Source organism: Notamacropus eugenii, chromosome 2, assembly GCF_028372415.1.
Source record: "Notamacropus eugenii isolate mMacEug1 chromosome 2, mMacEug1.pri_v2, whole genome shotgun sequence".
Taxonomy (NCBI): domain Eukaryota; kingdom Metazoa; phylum Chordata; class Mammalia; order Diprotodontia; family Macropodidae; genus Notamacropus; species Notamacropus eugenii.
This window is the reverse complement of record NC_092873.1, coordinates 468,827,177-468,849,723: the sequence shown is the minus strand read 5'-3', so window position 1 is coordinate 468,849,723 and position 22,547 is coordinate 468,827,177. Positions and strand designations below refer to the sequence as shown.

Below are 22,547 nucleotides of genomic sequence, written 5' to 3'. Positions count from 1 at the left end.
AAGCACAATCCTTTGAAACTTGGCAGAATAGACAGGATTACAGGGTCTGGTGATAGCTAGAAGATGAATGAGCCCTTTTGAATGAATGTGATGAATTGTTTCCGTTAGCTTAGTCTGAAACCTAGCCCCCTCTTACAAGTAGAGCAACCAAGTGGAAGAACTGAGTACTTGCCAAACAGGGGTGAACAGTGACCTGGTTGGAGGGGGTGATCTCCAAGGCCCATTTTTGCTCAAACATTTCACCTTTCCTGGTCCAACCAGCTAGACTGAGTTGGTGGCTAAAGCTGGATTCCAAATAATGAAAGGAGCTAAGGCTCAGGATTTGTGCAAACCCATATGAATTAGGGAGAGATAAAAACAAAGTAGTATTCTTAATTCTAGAAATGTATTTCTAATCCCATAGTGTTGGGAATTCAAGATTCTCCACTACCATTGTTTTGACCCATCAAGCACTGGACTTTGGAGTCATGAAGATCTCACTGCAGATACTGTATCACTCAAGGCAATTCATTTAACCTATTAATCTCAATTTCTTCATCCGTAAAATGGAGACGATAATAGAACCTACCATGTAGGTTTTTGTGAAGATTGAATGAAATAATGTATTTAAAATGATTTGCAAATCTTAAAGTCTTATAAAAACTCAAGCCAGTGAGGTTAGTAAGGAGGGAAGAAGGAGGGTAACATTTATATTTATTCTCATTATGGGTGAAACAGTCATGGTACTAATTTGGTTGAGTTGCCCAAGAGCAGAGAAATCTGTAGAAGAGCTGACCTTAGGTCTTCTGACTCTGGTGCCATTCATTTGTTGATCAGTAATGACAATTTCAAATAGAAATGGAATCTGCTAAACCATACATAAGGATCCCTATGGGCCATATATTGACTTAGTTTAAAAAAGTAATATCTCTTTTATCATATTTTTTTTCCTCAATTTTGTTAAATATTTCTCAATTTAATCTGGTTTGACTACACTTGGGAGTTTTGTGGGCTGTGTGACACCTCCCCAAGAGATGATGCTTGCTCATATTTTTACTTTTAGAATTCGGAATTTAGGAGTTACAGGGTGCCTCTCTACAAATTACAGTTGAGACGCTACAAGTCATGATCTCTAATTATTTTATTTCTGTCCATTGTGAATCTTTGTACTTATTGCAAAAATGCCAAAAGGACATGTTACTCCTCAACCACACATGGTTTTTGTTTACTTTCTTGAATGGAGTGAGCCAAGGCAACCCAAGAACAGGATTATTGAATGCCATACTAAATTAGAGTTTTATTTGTACTTCATCCTTCCAGTCCTGACAAACAGGGTACCAGGAATAGGTTGTGCTCAAGGAAAGAGTTAGTCCTTACCTCCAAGGTGACTTCTGAGGATCGATTAGAATATGTTAACTCAAATGCTTAGAAAATCTTTATACAATAAATTCAATACTGTCCAGAATGACTGAGAAATATAGCATTCCAGGTTATTGAATTTTTCTGTTGAATAGTTTGGCCATAGAAAACAAGATATATGGATTACCAATTTTCAGAAATTTAAAATAAAATGAAATAGAGTAAAATTATTTAAGCACAACTTAGTCTTTAATGATCCAGAAGGTTCTTCAGAATTTTTCAGTATTTCAAAGTGCCCATTACAAATAGTATCACTGTATTATAAGGATGTATGAGGCTATGAAGTATAAGGGATTGTGTGCTGAATTATAATCAAGAAAGACCTGAGTTCAAATCTCACCTACCTTTGATACTTATTAGTTCTATGACTATTGACAAGGCATTAAATCTTTCTTAAGCTTAAAGTGTCTCTAAGACTTAGCTATTAAGTTATACATTGCTTGTGAAGTACCCCCTTTCTGTGGAGACCCTCCCCCACCTGAAAATTCAGACATACTTAACATATTGATGGATGTTTTTAAGTGTCAGTTAATAGAATTCCACTGAGGAGAACATTGGGAATATTCCAGTGCCCAGTCTTTGAAAATTGTCCCTCTCTTTGAAAAAAATTCGAATTACTTTTTTTTCAAAAGAAGTTAAACAGAACAATCCCTGATCAGTTTGGTGAGTTTCTTAGTCAACTAGATGAAGTTATGACTCTTTGAATACATCAGAAAGTCATCTCCCTATGGAACAACATAGATATCTTCCCTGGCCCTTTGCTAAGAAGACAGAGGGATTAAGTAATGATTAACTGCCTGAGCTCAGAAATAAAGGCTTGTTGGAGCTACCCTTCTCTGTGTTATATAAAAGTGATCTAATAGATCAGGTCATTATCTCTCTATAGGAGTCCCTCTTCACGTTTTCCCTTGCCCTTCTTCAGAATTATAGCAAGGGATAGATAAAGGATATTTTCCCCTATCTCTCAAAAAGTGCATAATGGTAACTTGTAGCCAAAGCACAGGGCATGGTTATGCACCCAGTGATATGACAGAGCATCAAAGTTCATGTCTACCCTCTGCCATTTTTTTTTCCATTTTTGAGTACAAATAAGAGACCAGAGAGTTCATAGTAAACTCATCCAGTCTAAGACATGGATGGTGATAGAGCTCTTACCAAAGCACATGACCAAGGCAGATATGTGCTCATTCTTCCCAAGAGGGTAGATCATAGTCAATGCTCATAAACCCTAAACTCCTTTGTGGAAGAGAGGGGATCCTGAATTCTCTAAGCAGTATGGTCCCAGGCTCTAACCTTCTGCCTAGAGGAGGAGTGTTTCCTGAGCAGCACCTTGTTTGGGATTTGCTTCACAAGTAATCACCAGTTTGAGAGATTTTAAATTTGAGAATTTGGGTACTTGCTTTCTAGATTCCCTCAACATCATGTTTGTGGGTGAAAGAAGCAGATTGACAAAAAGACTACTGCATGCAAAGAACTAAAATGAAGTCATGGGGTGGAGGAAGGTAATAGTCATGCACCTTATTTCATATTGCCATTAGTGATTTCTATAGTGTGGGTCCTATGGGAAGGAGATTACTTGTTAAATAGTCCCCACAGTATGTTTATCTTCTGAAAGAATATAAATGACTATGGTATTGAGGAGTCCTTGTGGCAAAAAGGCACTCACTAGAATTCCAAAGAATTGCCAGAATTCCAAAGAATTGTCCCCAAAGAAAGCCCAACTTTCATTTCATTCTTGGGAGAGTGGGTGGGCTAATATGTGTTTCCATATCTGTTTCAAAGACTCGTGCAAATTCTTTGCGCCTTTTGAGTTTTCCTGTCAGTTGAAATAAAGGTTGTCCTATAACCAACATGTATGTGCTACCCTGAAAGCTTGTTCTAGACCTGGGTACCCTTTTATTCACTCTGGAGAAAATTTTTTTTAAATAACTCTAATAATTTTTATTTTAATAATTTGATTATTAAACACTTCCAATTTTAGGGATAGTTTTAATAATTTTAACAATAATTTTCATTTAGTAATGATAATAATAATGATATTCTCAGGATTGTAAATTAGACCATCTTTTTTATCAATTCTTACCTAGCCCTTAGTCATTGAATGGGCATGGCCTCAAACAAACTGAGACCTGAGAAAGCTTTAGTTTAGAAACGGTAAGGTCCCCAACTGCATCCTGGGTTATTGCCAATTGTCTTAACCTTTTTCTTTTTTTTTAATGTTTATTTATTTATTTTTAGTTTTCAACATTCAATTCCACAAAATTTTGAGTTCCAAATTTTCTCCACATTTCTCCTCTCCCACCAACCCATAATGCCTTGCATTCTGATGACTCCTTCCCTCAATATGCCCGCCCTTCTATCACACACTCCCCTTCTCTTATCCCCATCTTCCCTCTTTTCTTGTAGGGCAAGATTGATTTCTATACCCCATTACCAGTATTCCTTATTTCCTAGTTGTATGCAAAAATAATTCCAAATATTCATTCCTATAACTTTGACTTCCAACTTCTCTCCCTTCCTCCTTCCCCACCCATCCCCACTGAGAAGGCAAGCAATTCAATATAGGCTATATATGTGTAGTTTTGCAAAAGACTTCCGTAATAGTCATGTTGTGTAAGACTAACCATATTTCCCTCCATCCTATCCTGCCCTCCGTTTATTCCATTCTCTCTTTTGACCTTGTCCCTCCCCAAAAGTGTTTACTTCTAATTACTCCTTTTTCCCATGTGCCCTCCCTTCTATCATCCCCCCACACCCCCCTTCTCCCCTTCTCCCCTACTTTCCTGTAGTGTAAGATAGATTTTCATACCAAATTGCATGTTATTCCCTCCTTAAGCCAAATGTGATGAGAGTAAGCTTCACCTTTTCCCTCTTACCTCTCCCCTCTTCCCCTCCATTGAAAAAGGTTTTTCCTGCCTCTTTTTTGAGAGATAACTTGCCCCATTCCATTTCTCCCTTTCTCCTCCCAATATATTCCTCTCTCATCCTTTAATTTATTTTTGTAGATACCATCCCTTCCTATTCAACTCACCCTGTGCCCTCTGTCTACATATATATGTATAATCCTTCCAACTACCCAAATAATGAGAAAAGTCTCAAGAGTTACAAATATTATCTTTCCATGTAGGAATATAAACAGTCCAACTTTAGGAAGTCCTTTATGATTTCTCTTTCCTGTTTACCTTTTCATGCTTCTCTTGATTCTTGTGTTCCAAAGCCACATTTTCTATTCAGTTCTGGTCTTTTCTTCAAGAATGCTTGAAAGTCCTCTACATCATTGAATGACCATTTTTTCTCCTGAGGTATTATACTCAGTGTGGCTGGGCAGGTGATTCTTGGTTTTAATCCTAGCTCCTTTGACTTCTGGAATTTCATATTCCAAGCCCTTCGATCCCTTAATGTAGAAGCTACCAGATCCTGTGTTATTCTGATTGTATTTCCACAATATTAAAATTGTTTCTTTCTAGCTACTTGCAATATTTTCTCCTTGATCTGGGAACTCTGGAATTTGGCTACAATATTCCTAGGAGTTTCTCATTTTGGATCTCTTTCAAGAGGTGATCAGTGGATTCTTTCAATATTTATTTTGCCCTCTGGTTCTAGAATATCAGGGCAATTTTCCCTGACAATTTCATGAAAGATGATGTCTAGGTTCTTTTTTTGATCATGGCTTTCAGGTAGTCCCATAATTTTTAAATTGACTCTCCTAGATCTATTTTCTAGGTCAGTTGTTTTTCCAATGAGATATTTCACATTGTCTTCTATTTTTTCATCATTTTGGTTCTGTTTTGCAATTTCTTGGTTTCTCATAAAGTCATTAGTTTCCATCTGCTCCATTCTAATTTTTAAAGAACTGTTTTCTTCAGTGAGCTTTTGAACCTTCTTTTCCATTTGACTAATTCTGCTTTTTAAAGCATTCTTCTCCTCATTGACTTTTTGGACCTCTTTTCCCAATTGAGTTAGCCTGTTTTTAAAGGTGTTATTTTCTTCAGCATTTTTTGAGTCTCCTTTAGCAAACTATTGACTCATTTTCATGATTTTCTTGCATCACTCTCAATTCCCTTCCCAATTTTACCTCTGCCTCTCTTACTTGATCTTCAAAATCCTTTTTGAGCTCTTCCATGGCCTGAGACCATTGAATATTTATTTTGGAGGCCTCTGATGGAAAGCATTGTTCTTCCTCATCCAGAAGGATGGAAGAAAATACCTGTTCACCCAGAAAGTAACCTTTTATAGTCTTATTTTTTCCCCTTTTTTGGGCATTTTCCCAATCAGTTACTTAACTTTTGAGTCCTTTGTCAAGAGGGGGGTATATTCTGGGGACCTGTAAGTTCTCAGTTCCTCCAAGGTGGCACAATTAAGGGAGAGGAGTTTACTCTTCTACTGGCTCATGCACTGGTTTGGGAGCTACCAGAGCTTTTTTGCCCAGGATCTGCAAGTAGAATTCCCTTTCCAGAGCCTCCACCAGCTCCACCGTGCCAGCCAGCACTCTTTCTCACCCCAGGACCACCACTCAGGACTGAGACCCAGATCAGTGGCTCAATTACCCCAAGGGCTTTAGGCAGAGGGCTCAAAAAATCAACACTGCTGCTGCCACTGCCGCTGACTCTGCCTCCTCCTCTGCCACTGCAGCAGCCTGGGGCCAGGGCTATGGGAGGACCCTTCTTGTCACCCAGTTGAAAAAGCTTTCTCACTGACTTTTGAAGCTTTCATTGGTAATTGTGGGTTGAGATATCTGAGGATCATTGCTGCTTCTGGGGATTCTACCCCTGAGACTTGTTCCGGGTCCTGTCCCTGCTGCACCACACTGTGCGGCCCATGCCAGGCTACGCTTCACTTGGCTCTGAACCCTGTGCAGTAGACCTTTCCTGTCTGCCTTCCAGGCTGCCTTGGGTTGGAAATCTCTTTCACTCTGTCATTTTGTGGCTTTTGCTGTTAAAGAATTTGTTCAGAGTCCTTTTTTACAGGTATTTTTATGGGCTATGGGGAAAGAGCTAGAGTATGTACATCTTTCTACCTCACCATCTTGGCTCCACCTCCCCACTCTGGAGAACCTTAAACAACAAGCCATATCTTGAGTATCCCTGAAGTAATTTCAAAAGGGGACAGTGAACCAAAGAGAGAGAATGACCCTTTTGGGATCAACCCCCAGGTTTCACCAACTGTTTATGGATATCTGGTCATTGATCACAGGATACACTTTCAAATTTATTATCTCAGTAATAGTTTTATAACACCCTTTCAGAGGAGATGCAGCAGAATGAGAAGATGGATTGTCTCTATTTTAAAGATGAGAAGAGGAGACATAGAGAAGTTAAATGATTTTTCCCAGGATTATACTGCAAATCAAAACTAGAGTGAGTATCACAGGCTAGGTTTCTTTATTCTCATTCCAGTTCTCTTCCCCTTAGATCAGGATTTTCCCATAGCTTGATTTTGATCTACCAGTATATTTAAATGTCTTAACTGGCTTAATAGCAAACTGACTTTCACGGCCATGTCATGCTCTCCCCATCATTCTTGACCTAGGCTGTTAGTATTCTTCCCAGTGGAACCCTCCTCTGGGGGGTGACCATAAGATTGGAAGGAAGCAGCAAGTGACTCCTGATTAAGAAAAGGTTCCTTGCCTTAAACTATGTTGTAATAAAGGGTGATCCTTCTTCCTCAGTACACTCATTAACATTCATTGAGCAACATATACTTTATTTTAGAGAGAATTTCTACTGTCGCTTCTATATTTAATCCCACAAGCTGTCGGGCAACTCATGTATTTACAAACACAGTTCCAGAAACAATGTGTTTGCCAGTCACAGTCTCATCTATAATATCTCAGCAGCTCCTTGCTCTGGGGCATAGCTCAGGAGTTGATGAATTCTGGTGCCAACTGAGGCCCAGGCTGGGCAGAACATACAAGTCAAGGTTCAAGTCCAAAGGCAGGTCTGGCAGAGAGCCCACAGTAAAAGTGAAGCAGTTGGGCTGAATGGAGGCTTTGGTAGGACCCAGATTACAGGTGCGATGGGGAAATTTTCCAAGGTTTAGGGATTTTGTTTTGTGATATCCTCTCCACAAGATTCAAAAGGAATACTTAGAGCATTCCATGAAAATGCATCCCTAATATTTAAAACAAGTTAGTCTTTCTATCTCATCACCATGAATATTGTTCAGGTTCTCACTACTGCTTCCCAAAACTATCGTATTAACTTTCTTACCAGTCTCCTGACTTGCAGTCTCTCTCCTGCCAGTCCATTTGATTTTATAATGTTAATCACCCCTAAAAGCATAAATCTGTTCATATAATTTTCCTGTCTAGTAATCAATCAGTAGCACTTATTAAGGGCCTACTGTGTGATCAGACTTTGGGCTTACAAAGACAATAATGAGACAGTCCCTGACCTGAGGGATCTTATATTCTGTTGAGGGAAGGCAAAATGTGAATATGTAATGAATGAATTTTTTAAATATTAATAAAAGCTTAATATATTATATGCATTATTCTGAGTACTGAGAATACAAATACAAACAAGGAAAATAGTATCTACCCTCAAGGAACTTCCATTCTAATGAGGCAGCTGGGTGGAAAAATACCCATGGAGTCAGGAGAATCCAAGCTCAGATCTGACCTCACATACTTACCAGCTGTGTGTGATGCTGGGCAATTCACTTAGCATCTGTTTTCCTCTGTTTTCTCAACTGTAAAATGGGGATAATTAAAGCACCTATCTCACAGAGTTGTTTTATTGATCAAATGAGATAATATTTGCCTAATGCTTGACACGTTACCTGGAACCTGGAACACACAAAGTGCTCTACAACTGTTTAGTCCTTTCTCCCTTCCTCTGGGGCATGATAACACATAAAGAGCCAAGAAAGGGAGAGGAGGTATGGGGCAAGTTTGGAAGTGGATGGGAAGTAGAACGAAGGCCTGGTTCTGGGGTAGAATGAGGTGAAAGTTCACCTATCTGAGGTTAGGATTTAAGTATATACAAAACATATGGGGAATTTAAAAGAATCCTTCAGCTATATAAAAAGTTTAAACTCTTAAGCCTAGCATTTAAGGCTTTGCATAATCTCAATTCAGCCTACCTTTCTAGTCTTACCTTATAATGTGCCCCCTCACAAGTTCTGTGCTTCCTCTAAGCCTCTAAAATGTTTGCTGCTCATTCATCTATTTACATCTGACCATCCATTTGGAATGTCTCTCCTTTTTCTTTTTTCTTTTTTTTTTGGCCCTGACTATTACTTCCCACACATCCTTTAAGACCCACCCCAGATGATTACTCCTTGAAGTCTTTCCTATTCCCTCTTCCCAGCACCAACCAGAAGAGATGTCTGCCTTCTCTGACATTCTAAAACACACTTTAGTTATAAGGATCATAGATCATAGATTTAGAACTGGAAGGGACACTTTGCACTTTTAATCTAGTGACTCCATTTCATAAAGAGAGAAGCCCAGAGATGTTTGGTGACATATTTAAACTTGGGTTCTAATCCTGGCTGTGTCACTACCTAGCTATATTACCTTGGACAAGTCACTCTAGGCTGAACCTCATTTCTTCATCTGAAACATGCTGAGGATTGAAATAGATGATTTCTGTGATGGCTTCCTTTTTGCTCTAAAGATCTATCAGTCTTTGTATGAGCAATACATGACATGGAAGAGTTAAGAAAATATAGAGATGTAGGACTCAAGGTGCAGAAGTTAAGATTTATTCTGATAAAACATGGTTTCTTGAGCAAGGGATTTGACATGATGACAATGGTGTTTCAGGAAAGTTAATCTCATAGTTGTGCAGAGAATAGATGGGAAGCAAATTCCTAACCACGTATGTTTTCATTGAAGATTTGGACTTGGTCTTCGTTATATGAATTTTCTTTTTTAAAAAATTAGAATTCTTTTCTCCCCTATGTCACCTCCACTTCTAAATATACAAATAGTGCCCTCTTCCCTCTCCCACCTGCCACCTAGCTAGCCTTCCTTTATAATAAACAATTTAAAAGAAAGAGAAGACAAAAAGCAATTTGACAGAATTAGCCAATCCATAAACCAGCTGAGGCAATTGGTCAGTGAGATAGGTGGTGAAATGTTTCACATCCCTTGCCCCTACCTCTGCAGAAGAAGGCAGATGCATATTCTCATCTTTTCCCTGTGACTGTATTTGTTTATTGAAATTAAACAGTATTTAGATTTTTTGTTGTTCTTTCTAACTGTATATTTATAGTCATGTAGACTGTTTTCCTTGGGTGAAACCAAATTGCAAGGGAGGGAGCACGTTAACAACTGAGAAAATTAGGAAAGGCCTCTTGTAGGGGATGGCATTTGAAATGAACCTTGAATGGAGCTAAGGAATCAAAAACATGGAGATGAAGAAGGATAACCTCCATGCAAAGTCATGGAGGAGAAAGGTGGAATGTCATTTACATGAAACACGAAGTAGGCCAGTTTGCTGGATCCATAGAGTGCATGAAGTTGATTAATGGGCAGTTAGTCTAGAGATGTAGGATGCAATTAAGATTGTGAAGATTCTTAAATTCCAAATAGAGACATTTGTATTTTATTTTAAAGGCAATAGGGAGCCTTGAACAGGGCAGTGACATAATCACCTTGGGTTTTAGGAAGCCTTGGCACTTGTGTCCAAGAAATTTGGGCAAAGGGGAAATGCTGGATAAATATATTGATGCAACTGTTATTATAACACTGCAAGCTAGAGATATGAAATCATTTTAAAGGGTCATGTAAGTAGTGAGGAGATGGATGTGATGGACTTTGTGGATATGGATGGACAAATCTTAGAAAACTTAACAAAAAGGTGGAAAAATCCTTCTAGTTTTCAACTGATGAAACTATATTATAGGCCATCTCTCCAGTAGTAATACTGGTAGTAATAGTAATAATAGTCATGTTGTGGTCTAGGGGTACTGGGAGTTCTGAAATACAAGGGCAAAAGATGTGAATTCTGCCTCAGAAGAATTTGACTCAAGCCTTCTTTCAGTCAAAAACAAGGTTTATTGTATAGCCAATAGAAGTGGGCAAATTTTAAGAATCTGAGCATTTGTGATACTTGTATTGACAGGCAGAGCAGATTTTTAAGGAATCTGTGGAATTTAATGGGGGACAAGATGGACATTTTATACAGAAAGATTGTGGGCAGATCTGGACATGATCTAGGAGTGGCTAATAACCTGGGGTCATCTGGAGGTAACAGACAATGAAAGTTGGGCTAGGTTTGAAGTAACACAGAATTAAGGGTTCGACATGGGGCCACAATGAAAGGATAGTTGAAAGGATTACTGGGATGGGCGATGCCTCAGGCAAATGCCAGGGACTGGGCCCTGTGGAAAAGTCCTTTATGGGATCCAGATCCCAAAGACATGGTCTTTTCCTTTTAGTGGTTTAGATCCCATCCCCCTCATCATCATTAGTAGTAGTAGCAGCAGCAGCAGTAGTACTAATAGTGGTGGTAGTAGTAGTAGTGGTAGTAGTGGTGGTAGCAGTCATTGTTATAGGATAGACACCCATGAATCTATTCTATTTTAAGTCATATCCTTTTTTGGCAGTGGGGGAATTATTGGAGAGATCCCTAAAAATCTTGTGACCTGGCTGTTTGTTGGTGATTTGGGGTCTAGTTCATTTGTTGCCTTCAGAACTGTCAAACGTCCCCCTGCCTTAACCTGACAGTAATAGTTTACAGTAGAAGTTAGATGCTACAACTCCCAGGGAAAATTAATGGCGTGAAAATAAACATCACAATCCTCTGAGCCAACCAGACAATATCAGCCAGAGAAGTCTCAGAAGATAATGAAAATCAGTGAAATAAAAGGGTTCCCCCCCACTCTCCTGCAGGCCACTTATTCAAGGGCACACCCAATTCCTATTGCATTCTTCTCTCTCAGCCCCGCAATCTACCCATCTTCCCTCTTTAGTGCTCCCTCCTTAATAGAAAACAAGGCTTTCCCATGAAAATGTTTTTGATGATAAAAAATGAACTGCATTACCCTGAGTTTTCTACCACTACTACCCTCCAATTTAATTAAGGAAACACCCCCTCAATAAAGCTGCCCTATTAATCACTCAAAAATGGCTTGAGAACTTATTTAATGTCACTGCCTAATCATTTTATTAAATGTCACTGCTTCAGCATATATGAATTATGGTTTATAACTCCTTTCTGCCACCCTTCATTCATTCATTCAATTGATAGATAACAAGCCTGTTGTCTGTAAAGAACTCTCCTTAGAACTCTGAGAACTTTAAAGATGAATCTTTGATCTCAAAGAAGTAACAGACTAAAGAGTCAAGTTAAGGAAATTGTTGCTGTTGTTGTGTTTGTCCTTTGTTCTCAAAGAGGACCATGACATCAGGGAGATGATGACATGACTTGCAGTCGACTTTGATTTGAGTGAGGGAGGACGGTGTAAAGACACCAGCCTCACTTTTTCCTCTAGGGCCATCTGGGTCCAGTGGTTAGATATTCATCAGGCTGACTGGAGATGGCTCCGGGTGCAATGTGGGACCCTGGCCCTTTTAGGCTTAGGTCTTTTCAGGTTCTTATTCTGGGTGGGATAACATCCATTCAGTGAATAGGCTTCTTTAAGTAGTTACTCTAGGGATGGCCCCTTTAAAAAAAAAATTAAACTGGTTGGGGAAGATCCTCAGGATTCCTGGTCTCCCTCACTCAAAGTCAACTGCAAGTCATGTCATTATCTCCCTGATGTCATGGTCCTCTTCAAGAACAAAGAACAAACATAACCTGTGAATGAAAAGCAGCTCCTCAACCCTTTCCTCTCCTTTCCTCTTCTTTTGTTTGTTTTCTTCTCCTTACCTCTCCTCTCCTCCCCTCTCCTCTCCTCCCCTCTCCTCTCCTCCCCTCTCTTCTCCTCACCTCACCTCAGGGTGCTCTGCCCAGGGGAAGATATACTTTCATGGCCAAAAAGCTGCCTTTTATTCCTTTGGGTTCTCAAGACCAAACCTTAAGCCCAATTCACTCTGGAGTTCATAGATTGGACAATAGGTACCTGCCTTCCTAGCACATAGTGAATATGAATATGAAGGAAATTAACAACTTAGTACAAGGCATAATGTGCTAAGTGCTATCAGACCACAAAAGCTACCTTTCAAAGATCTTCTTGCCTCTCTCACTTACATATACCATCCCTATCTCCACCTAAGTTCTCTGAATTACATTCACAGATTGATCAGATATCAGAACTATCAAGACACTTTCAAGCTCACCTAGTCCAACTTACTCACTTTTCTGATGAAGAAACTGAGACCCAGATGGGCTAAATGAAGAGTTCAAAGCGACTAATCTGCCAACATTCAAACCCAAGTCTCTTCATCTCAACCCCAGGCTTTTAACATCAAACCAGGCTGCGTCTCACAACTTCATCAAGCTATGAGGAAGAGTTGGATGTGATTGAACAACTGTATAATAGCAAAGATACCTTAGAGATCATCTTGCCTCATTTGTAGAGATGAAGAAATGGAGGCTTGAAGGCATTGTGACTTGCTCAGGATCACACAGCTTGTTAGTGGAAGTCAGACTCCTTAAATCTTGATGAACATTGAAGGCCAGAAGGCTAAACTGGGTATGACATGAGGGAGGAGGGGAGGGCATCATTAGGAATCACAGAGGACCAATCACAATCTAGCTGACCCTGATGGTTGAAATCCATGGAATTACTGGTTGATTGACCCCTTCTTTGCTTGCCAGAGACATCTGGGTGTCATAATGGACAGTGCTGGACTTGAAGATAGGAAGACCTGAGTTCAGATCTGGTCTCTGGGCAAGTTACTTAGCTTCTCAGAAACAGTTTCTTCATCTGTAAAATGGGAATAACAATGGCACCCACTTCACAGGGTTGTTATGCAAACAAAATAAGATATACACATATATACATATATACACACATATATACATATATGTATATATGTACACACATAATTCAAACATATCTATACATATATGATTTTGAAAAATCTTACAGTGCTGAATAAATAATGATGATTGACAATTGACGATGCTGGTTGTAGTTATTTTTATTTCCATGGTGCTTGCCTCTAAGAACCCCTAAAGACATGTGGTGGGTATTTCCATAGCCATGTCCAGTGGAACATAGCTATTACAAAAAGGATAAGGAGAAAGGAGAGAAAGGAACAAGCATTTATTAAGCACCCACTCTGTATCAGACGTTGAGCTAAGTGCTTTATAAATATCCCATTTGATCATCACCACAACTCCAGGATGCAGGTACTCATATTATCTCCACTTTACTGTTGAGGAAAAACTTGGTAGAGGGGTTAAGTGACTTTCCTAAGGTCATAGTGTCTGAGGCTGGATTTGGACTCAGGTCTTCTTGACTCCAGGCCCAGCATTCTATCTACTGCTCCATATGACTGCTGTAGAAATCATCTCTAGACAGGGAGTCATAGAAGTGATAATGGACTGAGAATGGCTACCTTTCATTATTCTGCTAGTTTGCTTCCATCAAGAGTACTTTCTCTATCTTCTTTCTTCTAAATCCATTGTTTTTCACCTTACTCACTAATTGAATTAATGGTGGTGTTAGGGATATAACCATGCTGCCTCCCCAACCCCACCCCTACCAACACACCACACACACACACACATACACACACACACACACACACACACACACACACACACACACACACACACACACACACACACACCCCTCTCAATAAACTCCAGTGTTTTCCTATTGCCTCCAATATCTGTTTGGCTCTGCAAAGTCTTCACAACCTGGCCTCTCCCTACCTTTCCAATCTTCTTTACACTTTACTCCCCTCCATATGCTCCAGAATCCAGTGACAGTGACTTTCTTGGTCCTTAAATACAACATTCTACCTTCCAACTCCATATTTTTCACATGCCTATGATGCTCTCCCTTATCTCTGCCTCCTGACATCCTGGCTCATATCCTACCTTCTGGAAGAGGTTTTTTGAGTCCTCCCCCAAACCCTCCCCGCAATGGCTAATGCCTTCCCTCTGAGGGTATCTTCTACCTCCTAGGTATATATCAGGTACCTATAAAGTTATTTGCATGTTGTCATTACAATGTAAGCTCTCTGAAGGCAGGGATTCTGTTTTTACTTCTCTTATCTCCTTAGTGAGCAGCAGACAGCCTCTTAACACTTCCCAGAGAAGTATATGCCTCATTTCTTGGAGTGTTAGGGCTTTTCTTTTTCCCTCTTCCTGAAAATGAGTAAACATCTTCCATGACTGTGATCCTCCTGAATAAACTGATAATCTTTCCCTTTCCCCTCTTATCAAATACTCTACAATTTGGATCTCAAAAGTCCCAAAGTAGGTTGCCATTCATTCTCACTCCCCTGTTTCCCTCCTCCTCTCTCATTCTCCTCCTATCATCTCCTCCTCCTCCTACCTTCTCCCTGCCTCACTCCTCGCCCCCACCCTGCCCCAATCATTATTCTAGGCTCCTGTGACTTCTGACTCTGGTACATCCAAAAGAACAGTAGAAGAACAACTCAGATATCAAATAGTTAACCAGTGCTGATCTTAGGTAACTGATGTATCATCATCAAAGACTGTTTTCGTATACAAGGTGTTCAACATCATGCCTCAACCCAAAAGAGTGCCCAGGCACATGCAAAATAGAGGGAAGCACACTGACACACAGGGAGAGAAAACCACCAGAAATGCCATAGTCTCATTGTCTCTTTACCACTTTATAGGTCCCACATGGCTCTCTTCAAGAGCTGTGTAGAGGGCCAACCTTCTAACAAAGAAGCCCTCTTCTTCCTGGCTTTTTGTGTATTAACTGCCTATAATCTATCTATCCATGGGAGAGAATCTATTGCCCTTCTAAGGTATTTTGGCAGTAGCTGTTGCTTTTTCTGGACCTGAAGTTCAACTATTCAGCTTTCTTAAGTGTGGACTGATTTTTTTTTTCTTGGACAGTCTATTCTTTTGCCACCCTATTTGCCATCACTATAACTTTATGAACCCAAGATTATCTTCCTTGGCTGCCACTCCCTATGTGTATAATCTCCTCTGTTAGAATGTAAATTCCTTAAAAACAAAGACAATTTTTGTTTTTCTGTTTGTGTTTCCAATGTTTACCATAGCATTTGGCACAGAGCAAGCTATGGGAACTGCTTTTTCATTCATTTACTCATTCATTCATTCATTCATTCATTCATTCATTCATTCATTCATTCCAATCCTAATCTAAGCAAAAACAGAAGCCTAGAGAAGCAAGAGGCTAACATGACCTAAGAAAATCCACTACCTGGATAAATTATCTTCAAGCCAGTTGCCTTAGAGACTCTAATAAGGGCACATACTTCTTGAATGGTTTCCTGTTGTTTTTAGCCCTTTTTTCAGTCATATCCAACTCTTCGTGACCCCATTTGGGGTTTTCTTGGCAAAGATACTGGAGTGGTTTGCCATTTCCTTCTCCGGCTCATGTTACAGATGTTAACAGAGTTAAATGGCTTGCCCTGGGTCACATAGCTAGTTAGTGTCTGAGGCCAGGTTTGAACTCAGGTCTCCCTGACTGAAGGCCCCGTGTGTTCTATTCCCTTCACCACACAGCTGTCCTCCTTGAATGGCTACAGATGACTACTTTTGTACCTCAGTACCTGCATTTACAAAGTTGGGGCAGTAAAACTTAATATCACATAGATCATCAGTGAAGATCAAATGCCACTAATAAATTCATCTCTCAGACAAATTCATTAATTAGGATTTTATTTTCTCTCCTATTACCAAGTTAATTGCTTATTTGTTAGAGTAAAGAGATGCAGCCTTGATTAAGGTCATTAGTTGCCATTAGAAATTGAAATTCTTTGGATTTCCTCAGGTGAGTTTGAATTTCTTATGTTTAGCATTCCATATCAAGAAACCAAGGTCAGCCAACCTTTTCTGTACTAACTCTATGTAGGCACAAAAAAGTCCACTTAATGAAGCCATCAGTTTGGGGACTAGAAATGTGAAGAAAGGCCCAGTCCCTACATGTGCTAATTGGACAGCTCTGTTTGTTAACAGTATGCATATATCGTAAAGAGATTAACATTTACACACAATTCTTCAGCCTCATAAAGTACAAGGTTCACCAGAGGAACAAACAGCATGAAGACTTGCTGAGAATAAGTGGATCTGAGGAATCACATAAAAGCTGAGTTCTATGCCCTTCAACCCCCAGATCTGCTCTTTTTAAAAAGGAAAAGAAATAAGTTCTAACTATTGCTGTAGGGGAGGGGGGAGGGGAGAAAGCTTATTAAAACATTTTGTTTCTACATGAGTTACACTTCCCAACAAATACCCCAATAAACTCTTACAAAATATTAAATCTTTGATTTATTTAGAGAGTGGGGCATGCCCAGAATATCTGCAATTGTCATTCTTGGTGGGTTGGTAAGTTCTTCAGCCATTTACTCTGTGCTAGGCACTTCTGGAGGCTTGAGCCAAGGTCATCCTAAGTATTGGTCCCTAGAAGGAAGGATGATTTGTCCACGTTCACATAAGTGATTAATATGAAGCCATTATCATGCCTCAGTTTTCCAACATGGAAAATATGTAACAGAAAGGAGAGCTCTATCCTTTAAAATGTATGGCATGGTATCAACATTGACTATCCTATTTAACCAGAGTTTTGTGGCTACTTCACGTTGATTTTATTTATGTATTGTGGATATATACATGTGTGTATACACACATGTGTGTGTTGCCTTCTCAGCTGTTTAATTCACTTCAGTTCAATCCAATTCAATTAAACCATATACCTGGGTGTATATATATGTGTGTGTGTTTGTGTGTACACGTATACATGATATATACATGTATATATACACGTATATTGCACATATTTTCAAGTACTTATATACTTGAAACCATCTTATATACTTTTCTTTTGGCACTGCTTTCTTCACTTGGTCTCATTTCCAATAGGTCTTCCTATATTCATGGCAGTGCTCCATTTCCATCCTTCCTTACAACAGTAAAGGAATGCCTCCATTCTATCCCTGCCCTGTAACATCTAGTCATCATCTAGTTGTGGGGCACATAGTTTGTTTCTAGCTTTTTGTTATCTCAAATAATGTCACTATAAACATTTTTGTACAGATGGTCTTTTTCTCCTAGTGATAGGTTTTTACAGAAACTTTTAAAATAGATTTGAAACTTATCTTTCTTATGAAGAGATTTTTGGTCAAACTGTCTTCAGCTCCAGAGAAAAACTGATGAAGTGGAAAATATATTATTCCAAGGCCAGGTTTTTTTTTTCCTTCTCCTTCTGAGGGGCAGTGTTGAATGCAGCATTCTTGCTGTGCTCAGCGAATTTACCTTAACAATCAAAACCATTTGATCCTGAAACTGGTCTTCCCGGTATGTTGTTAAATAAATATCATTACTAAGAAATAATAATACAGTTCCATTAAGTTTTATATGTCCTATTTCTTCCAAAAAACTTCATTAAAGCACCTTGACCTATGACTTATTACTTCTCCCAAAGTCCTTGATCCGTAAGTCCTTTAGTGCATTTTGGTAGATTGCTGGTTTCATCAGTGTAGGCTTACCCTTTTACCAATACAGTCTTTTTCTGTCTTCTCAGCCTTTTAATTCAGTTCAGTTCAGTTCAGTCCAATACATTTCAATTCAGTAAACATTTATTCAGTTATTATTTTATGCCAAGCACTGTGCTTGGTACTGGGGATGCAGTGACCAATGTGAAATAGTCAACAAACATTTATGAGCCATCGCTGTGTGTGCTACCATGCTAACCCCAGAGAACAGAAAAGCAAAGTAGCACCAGTCATCAGGTAGATTGTATTCTAATGGAAGAAATCAGTGCATGAAAGGAGAGGAAAATGGGGTGGTAGGTGCCCCGCACCGGGAATCGTGGGGAATGATAGAAAAGGTCTGGGAGAAAATTAAAGACATGGCTTGCCTGGGCAGCCTTCTTAAATGGAAATTCTGGGAGAAGCCACCGAGTTAGAGGGAGGAGCTTTGGGGGTGGAGGTATGATTTTCAGCACTTGAGTGAACTTCCAGGATGAACAGGTTTCTGGGATGTTGGGGAAAGTCTAGCAATGCTTCTCACCCCACAGTTTAAGAAATGCTGTAGGGGTCATGAGAGGAAAATGTTTCTGTAATGCAGTCTGGGAAGGAATGAAATTCCCACCCTCAAGCAGCCTACTTTTTACTGGTGGGATATTTCAGATACAAAGAAAATTAAGGGCAGAGAGTGCAGGAGATAGTACTAACAAATTAGCATGTCAGCAAAGGCTCCATGGAGGAGGTGACTCCTGAATTTTTCAAAAAATCCTCCATATATGATGGAGCCAACATGCTAGAAACCTTTATCTTGTTCTTTTAATTGGTTAGCCTTCCATCCATAGTCCCTTCCAATATCCAATGCATGACTGGCTAAATTCCTTCCATGGTTACCCAAGTCAACAAGTTAATCAAAATAACATTTATTCAGGAACTTCCATTCTCTCAAAGAATTCCAGCCATCTGTTTGTAGGAAAACATCCAATAAGCTAATTCAAACTAAGGTAACATTTTAATATGGTCATTCTTTGAAAAGGTTTGCATTTTTTCATTTTTATCTTAAATGTGTTAACCTCAAAGGAATGATTTGCCAATTAAAGGTTCAGGAATTGAAACAGACTTTTCTAATGCCCAGGTAACTGATTGCATACTCACCATGAACTATATAGCCTGCCAGGTCCTTCTACTCTCCACCATCTCCTAACATCTGTCCAAGCTCATGTTTGTTGTTTCCAAGACACTATCCCAATTTTGCTTGAATCTAAAACTATCCCTTTCCTTGTATCTTGAAATATGTTGGGGAAGATTATTGACATCTCACACCTCATGGGTAAGGCTCATGGGATTGATTTAGAGACTGGGGCATGCCCAGACCATCTGAAATTGTCATCCTGGGTGAATTGGTAAGTTCCTCAGCCATTTACTATGTGCTAGGCACTTTTGAACCAAGGTCTTTCTAACTACTAGTCCCCAGAGTGAAGGATGATTTGTCCATGTTCACATAGATAATTACTGTGAAGCCAGTATTACTTTTTACCATTTTGTACCTCAACTTCCCCATGTGGGAAATATTTAAAAACATAATTCATAGTGAAGGTTAATATTTTAAAAATTATAAAGAATCAGGAGAGGGGCTCCCAAAGCAGGACCAGCCCAATTCAGGGTTGTACATGAATACCTGTGGGTGGTGAGGAAGGTGGTCGTTGCCACACAGACTGAAGGAAGGGTCATTGCACTGACATCACCTCTCTGGATCGTTCTAGTTCCAGGGGCCCTGGAGGAGCAGTGCTGACGGGGAGAGTGTGGCGAGAGAATGAAGAAGCCAACCGCCCAGGAGAAGCATGAGGTGGCAGTGCGGCGTTCGGTTTAAAGGGCTTCGGCTGGCGACCCCATGGGTGACCCTGCTGGCACTATGTCTTACCAGCTGGATCTTTGCCACCACTGCCCTTGCTGCGGCTGCTGCTGTGACCCCTGAGCAACATGCCTCTTTGGCTGGTCAGCCCCCACTGGATTGGTTGCTCACTGACCGGGGCCCATTTCACCGAGCTCAAGAGTATGCTGACTTCATGGAACGGTACCGTCAAGGTTTCACCACCAGGTACAGGATTTACAGGTGAGATAAGTATTTATCTGATAAGAACTCAGTGTCATTGACTACTTGACTTGGGCTAGCCCCTCTGTCACCCAGGACCCAGACCTAAGGCAAAAATCAGTCAAACCCTGGTCCCAAATACCCTCAGAGCAAGCAAGAGGTGAAAGCAGGGGATGCCATGAGTCAGGGAGAATATACCCACCATAGTTTTGTTGTGTTTTGTTTAAAAGAAAAAAAAAACCTGCTGATTTCTCCTGGGGAACTTGGCAAAAGAGTTTCTATTTATAGGCCATGCGGCTTATAAACTGAAGACAAATCATGCGGTATGGAGTCAGCATGTAGCCCAGGATGCAGCAGGAGGTCAGAGTCAAATGCAGGGGCCAGGTTTTAACTAATGGGTTGAATTTTTTTATGAGTGGTAATCACTTACACATGCAAATAAGGGGAAGGGCAACCCAACCTCCTATTTCAGAGACCCAACTAAGCTCTGCAGGGAACAGAAGGGCACCTGTCCTCACTCTCTGACAAAGTTGCTCTTTCTGGCAGTTAACAGTTTTCTTCTCTACCACCGATCTCTTAGAACATCAGAACTGAAGGTCAAGTATGAGACCTGACTGACTCTTCTTTTGAAGTCACATGTTTCCAGGATGGCCAGACCAATGCTTGTCCACACCCGGGTCCTGACCCAATGTGCCACAGCACCATTTAGGGTACTTCAAAATGCAAAGACCATGCACACATCTTCCCTTGAACTCTCACTCTCTTTCTTTCTCCCTCCATAACTCTTTCACCTTATCCCCCTCCCTCCCACTTCCCCAATTTATCTTTGGAGATTTCTGATGACTTTAAAACATCTGCATGAGTTTTTTTAGTTAACGCAAGGACTGAGAGCTGAGAGCAGAAGTATGTAGCACAGGAATATTTCAAAGCAAAACTTTTTTAAAATGGTGGCCAGATGTTTGGTATGGGGGCCACTTATCAGTTGCTTAGAATGCCCACTCTCATATCACATTAAGAGACAAAGCTAGATATGTGTTTGGCTGATACCCAAATAGGTCAGAGGTGCAGAGAATCAAGTTTGCTAAAATTTCCATGTTTGTAGCCCATATGCATGACTGGCAAAGTGCTCTTCTAAGCCTCTCTCTAGTGTTCCCAAATCTCATTCAGCCTACAACCTAGCATAATGCCTGGCACACAGGAGGTGTGTAATAAATGTGTCTTGGTTAATTTATTGATTGATCGATTCAGTCATGGAGAAGGAGCTTTGCTTATTTTATGAATTTCAATATCCCTGTTCCCAGGTGGTTATTCAGTCATTTCAGTCGTGTCTACTCTTCATGGCCCCATTTGGGGTTTTCCAACATCTTATTGGAGTGATTTGTCGTTTCCTTCTCCAGCTCATTTGACAGATGAGGAAAATGAGGCAAACTGGGTTAAGTGACTTGCCCGGAGTCATACAGCTAGTAAGGATCTGGGGCCAGATTTGAACTCAGGAAGATGAGTCCTTCTGATTTCAGTCCCTGAACTCTACCACATAAACATCCTCTGTTCCCAGGTATCTTCTCCTGCTTTATATCTTCTCCTCTAAAAGGCTGCACTGGATGGGGATAGGGATTAACTGAAGTGGTTGATTCATTATTTAAAGTCTGCCCAGTCTAAAGGCCAAATTTCCTTCAAAGACAACTTGGCCTTCCTATTTTTACAATAAGCAGACATCTAAGCAGTATGACAACCCCTCCCCCCATTTTAAGTTAGCTACACAAATGAAACTCTTAGTGTTCCTCCCCAAATCCAAAAGATGTAGTAGTGAGGAATTCTGTTTTATATAATTCTTTCTTTAACTGAAAGATTTACATGTTCATCATAGAATTTCTTTCTATGAGCCTCTTTGATTGCTTTTAAAAATAAACTATGATTCAAAATTTTATGCATTTAAATATGCATTAAAAAATAAGCTGTGACCCCATAATTCTCCACTCATACTCAACCTTTTAGAAATCCATTGACTGTGTAAGACAATAAAGCAAGAGCTTTATTGATGAGCTTATATGGTGGAACTTCCCCTCATCACCATTTCCTCCTCCTTTTTCCTCCTTCTTCTCCTGCCCTTACCCACCCACACAGATTTCTGGTATTTCTCATATCTGGTAGCCTGGTGATGAGGTGGTAACTGTAAGAGTAAGCACCCTGACATACACAAGGGGCCTTGTTATCACAGGTTCTTAGATCTGCTTCTCAAAAGGAAAGGCAACTTTTGAGGGGTCAAAAATCACTTTAATCAAGTACATTTATCATTCCTTTAATCAAGCACAAATATAATTTACTTAGTTCAGGGGAGTCAGCACCCTGAACTTCAGAGAAAATACAGAGAAATCAAAGATCAACAGACATGGCTTCCTCTGTCTGACCATAATCGATACATATATCACAATTCAACCAACAGGTCCAACTGTCTGACCATAATTACTAGAGAGGGAAGTACCAACATCTGAGTTTTCAAAGCCAGGAGCTCCTTTGCAGCTT

At 40.0% G+C, this 22,547-nt stretch overlaps 1 protein-coding gene across 1 annotated transcript in view; it reads left to right on the top strand.

Annotated features, from left to right (window-relative positions):
* Nucleotides 1-22,547, top strand: part of BRINP2 (BMP/retinoic acid inducible neural specific 2) — a 137,688-nt gene that overhangs the window by 49,509 nt on the left and 65,632 nt on the right. The window contains exon 2 of the mRNA XM_072648559.1: nt 19,696-20,045. Coding sequence (XP_072504660.1) covers nt 19,774-20,045 — 272 coding nt within the window. The 5' untranslated portion in view covers nt 19,696-19,773. The remainder of the gene's footprint in view (nt 1-19,695; nt 20,046-22,547) is intronic.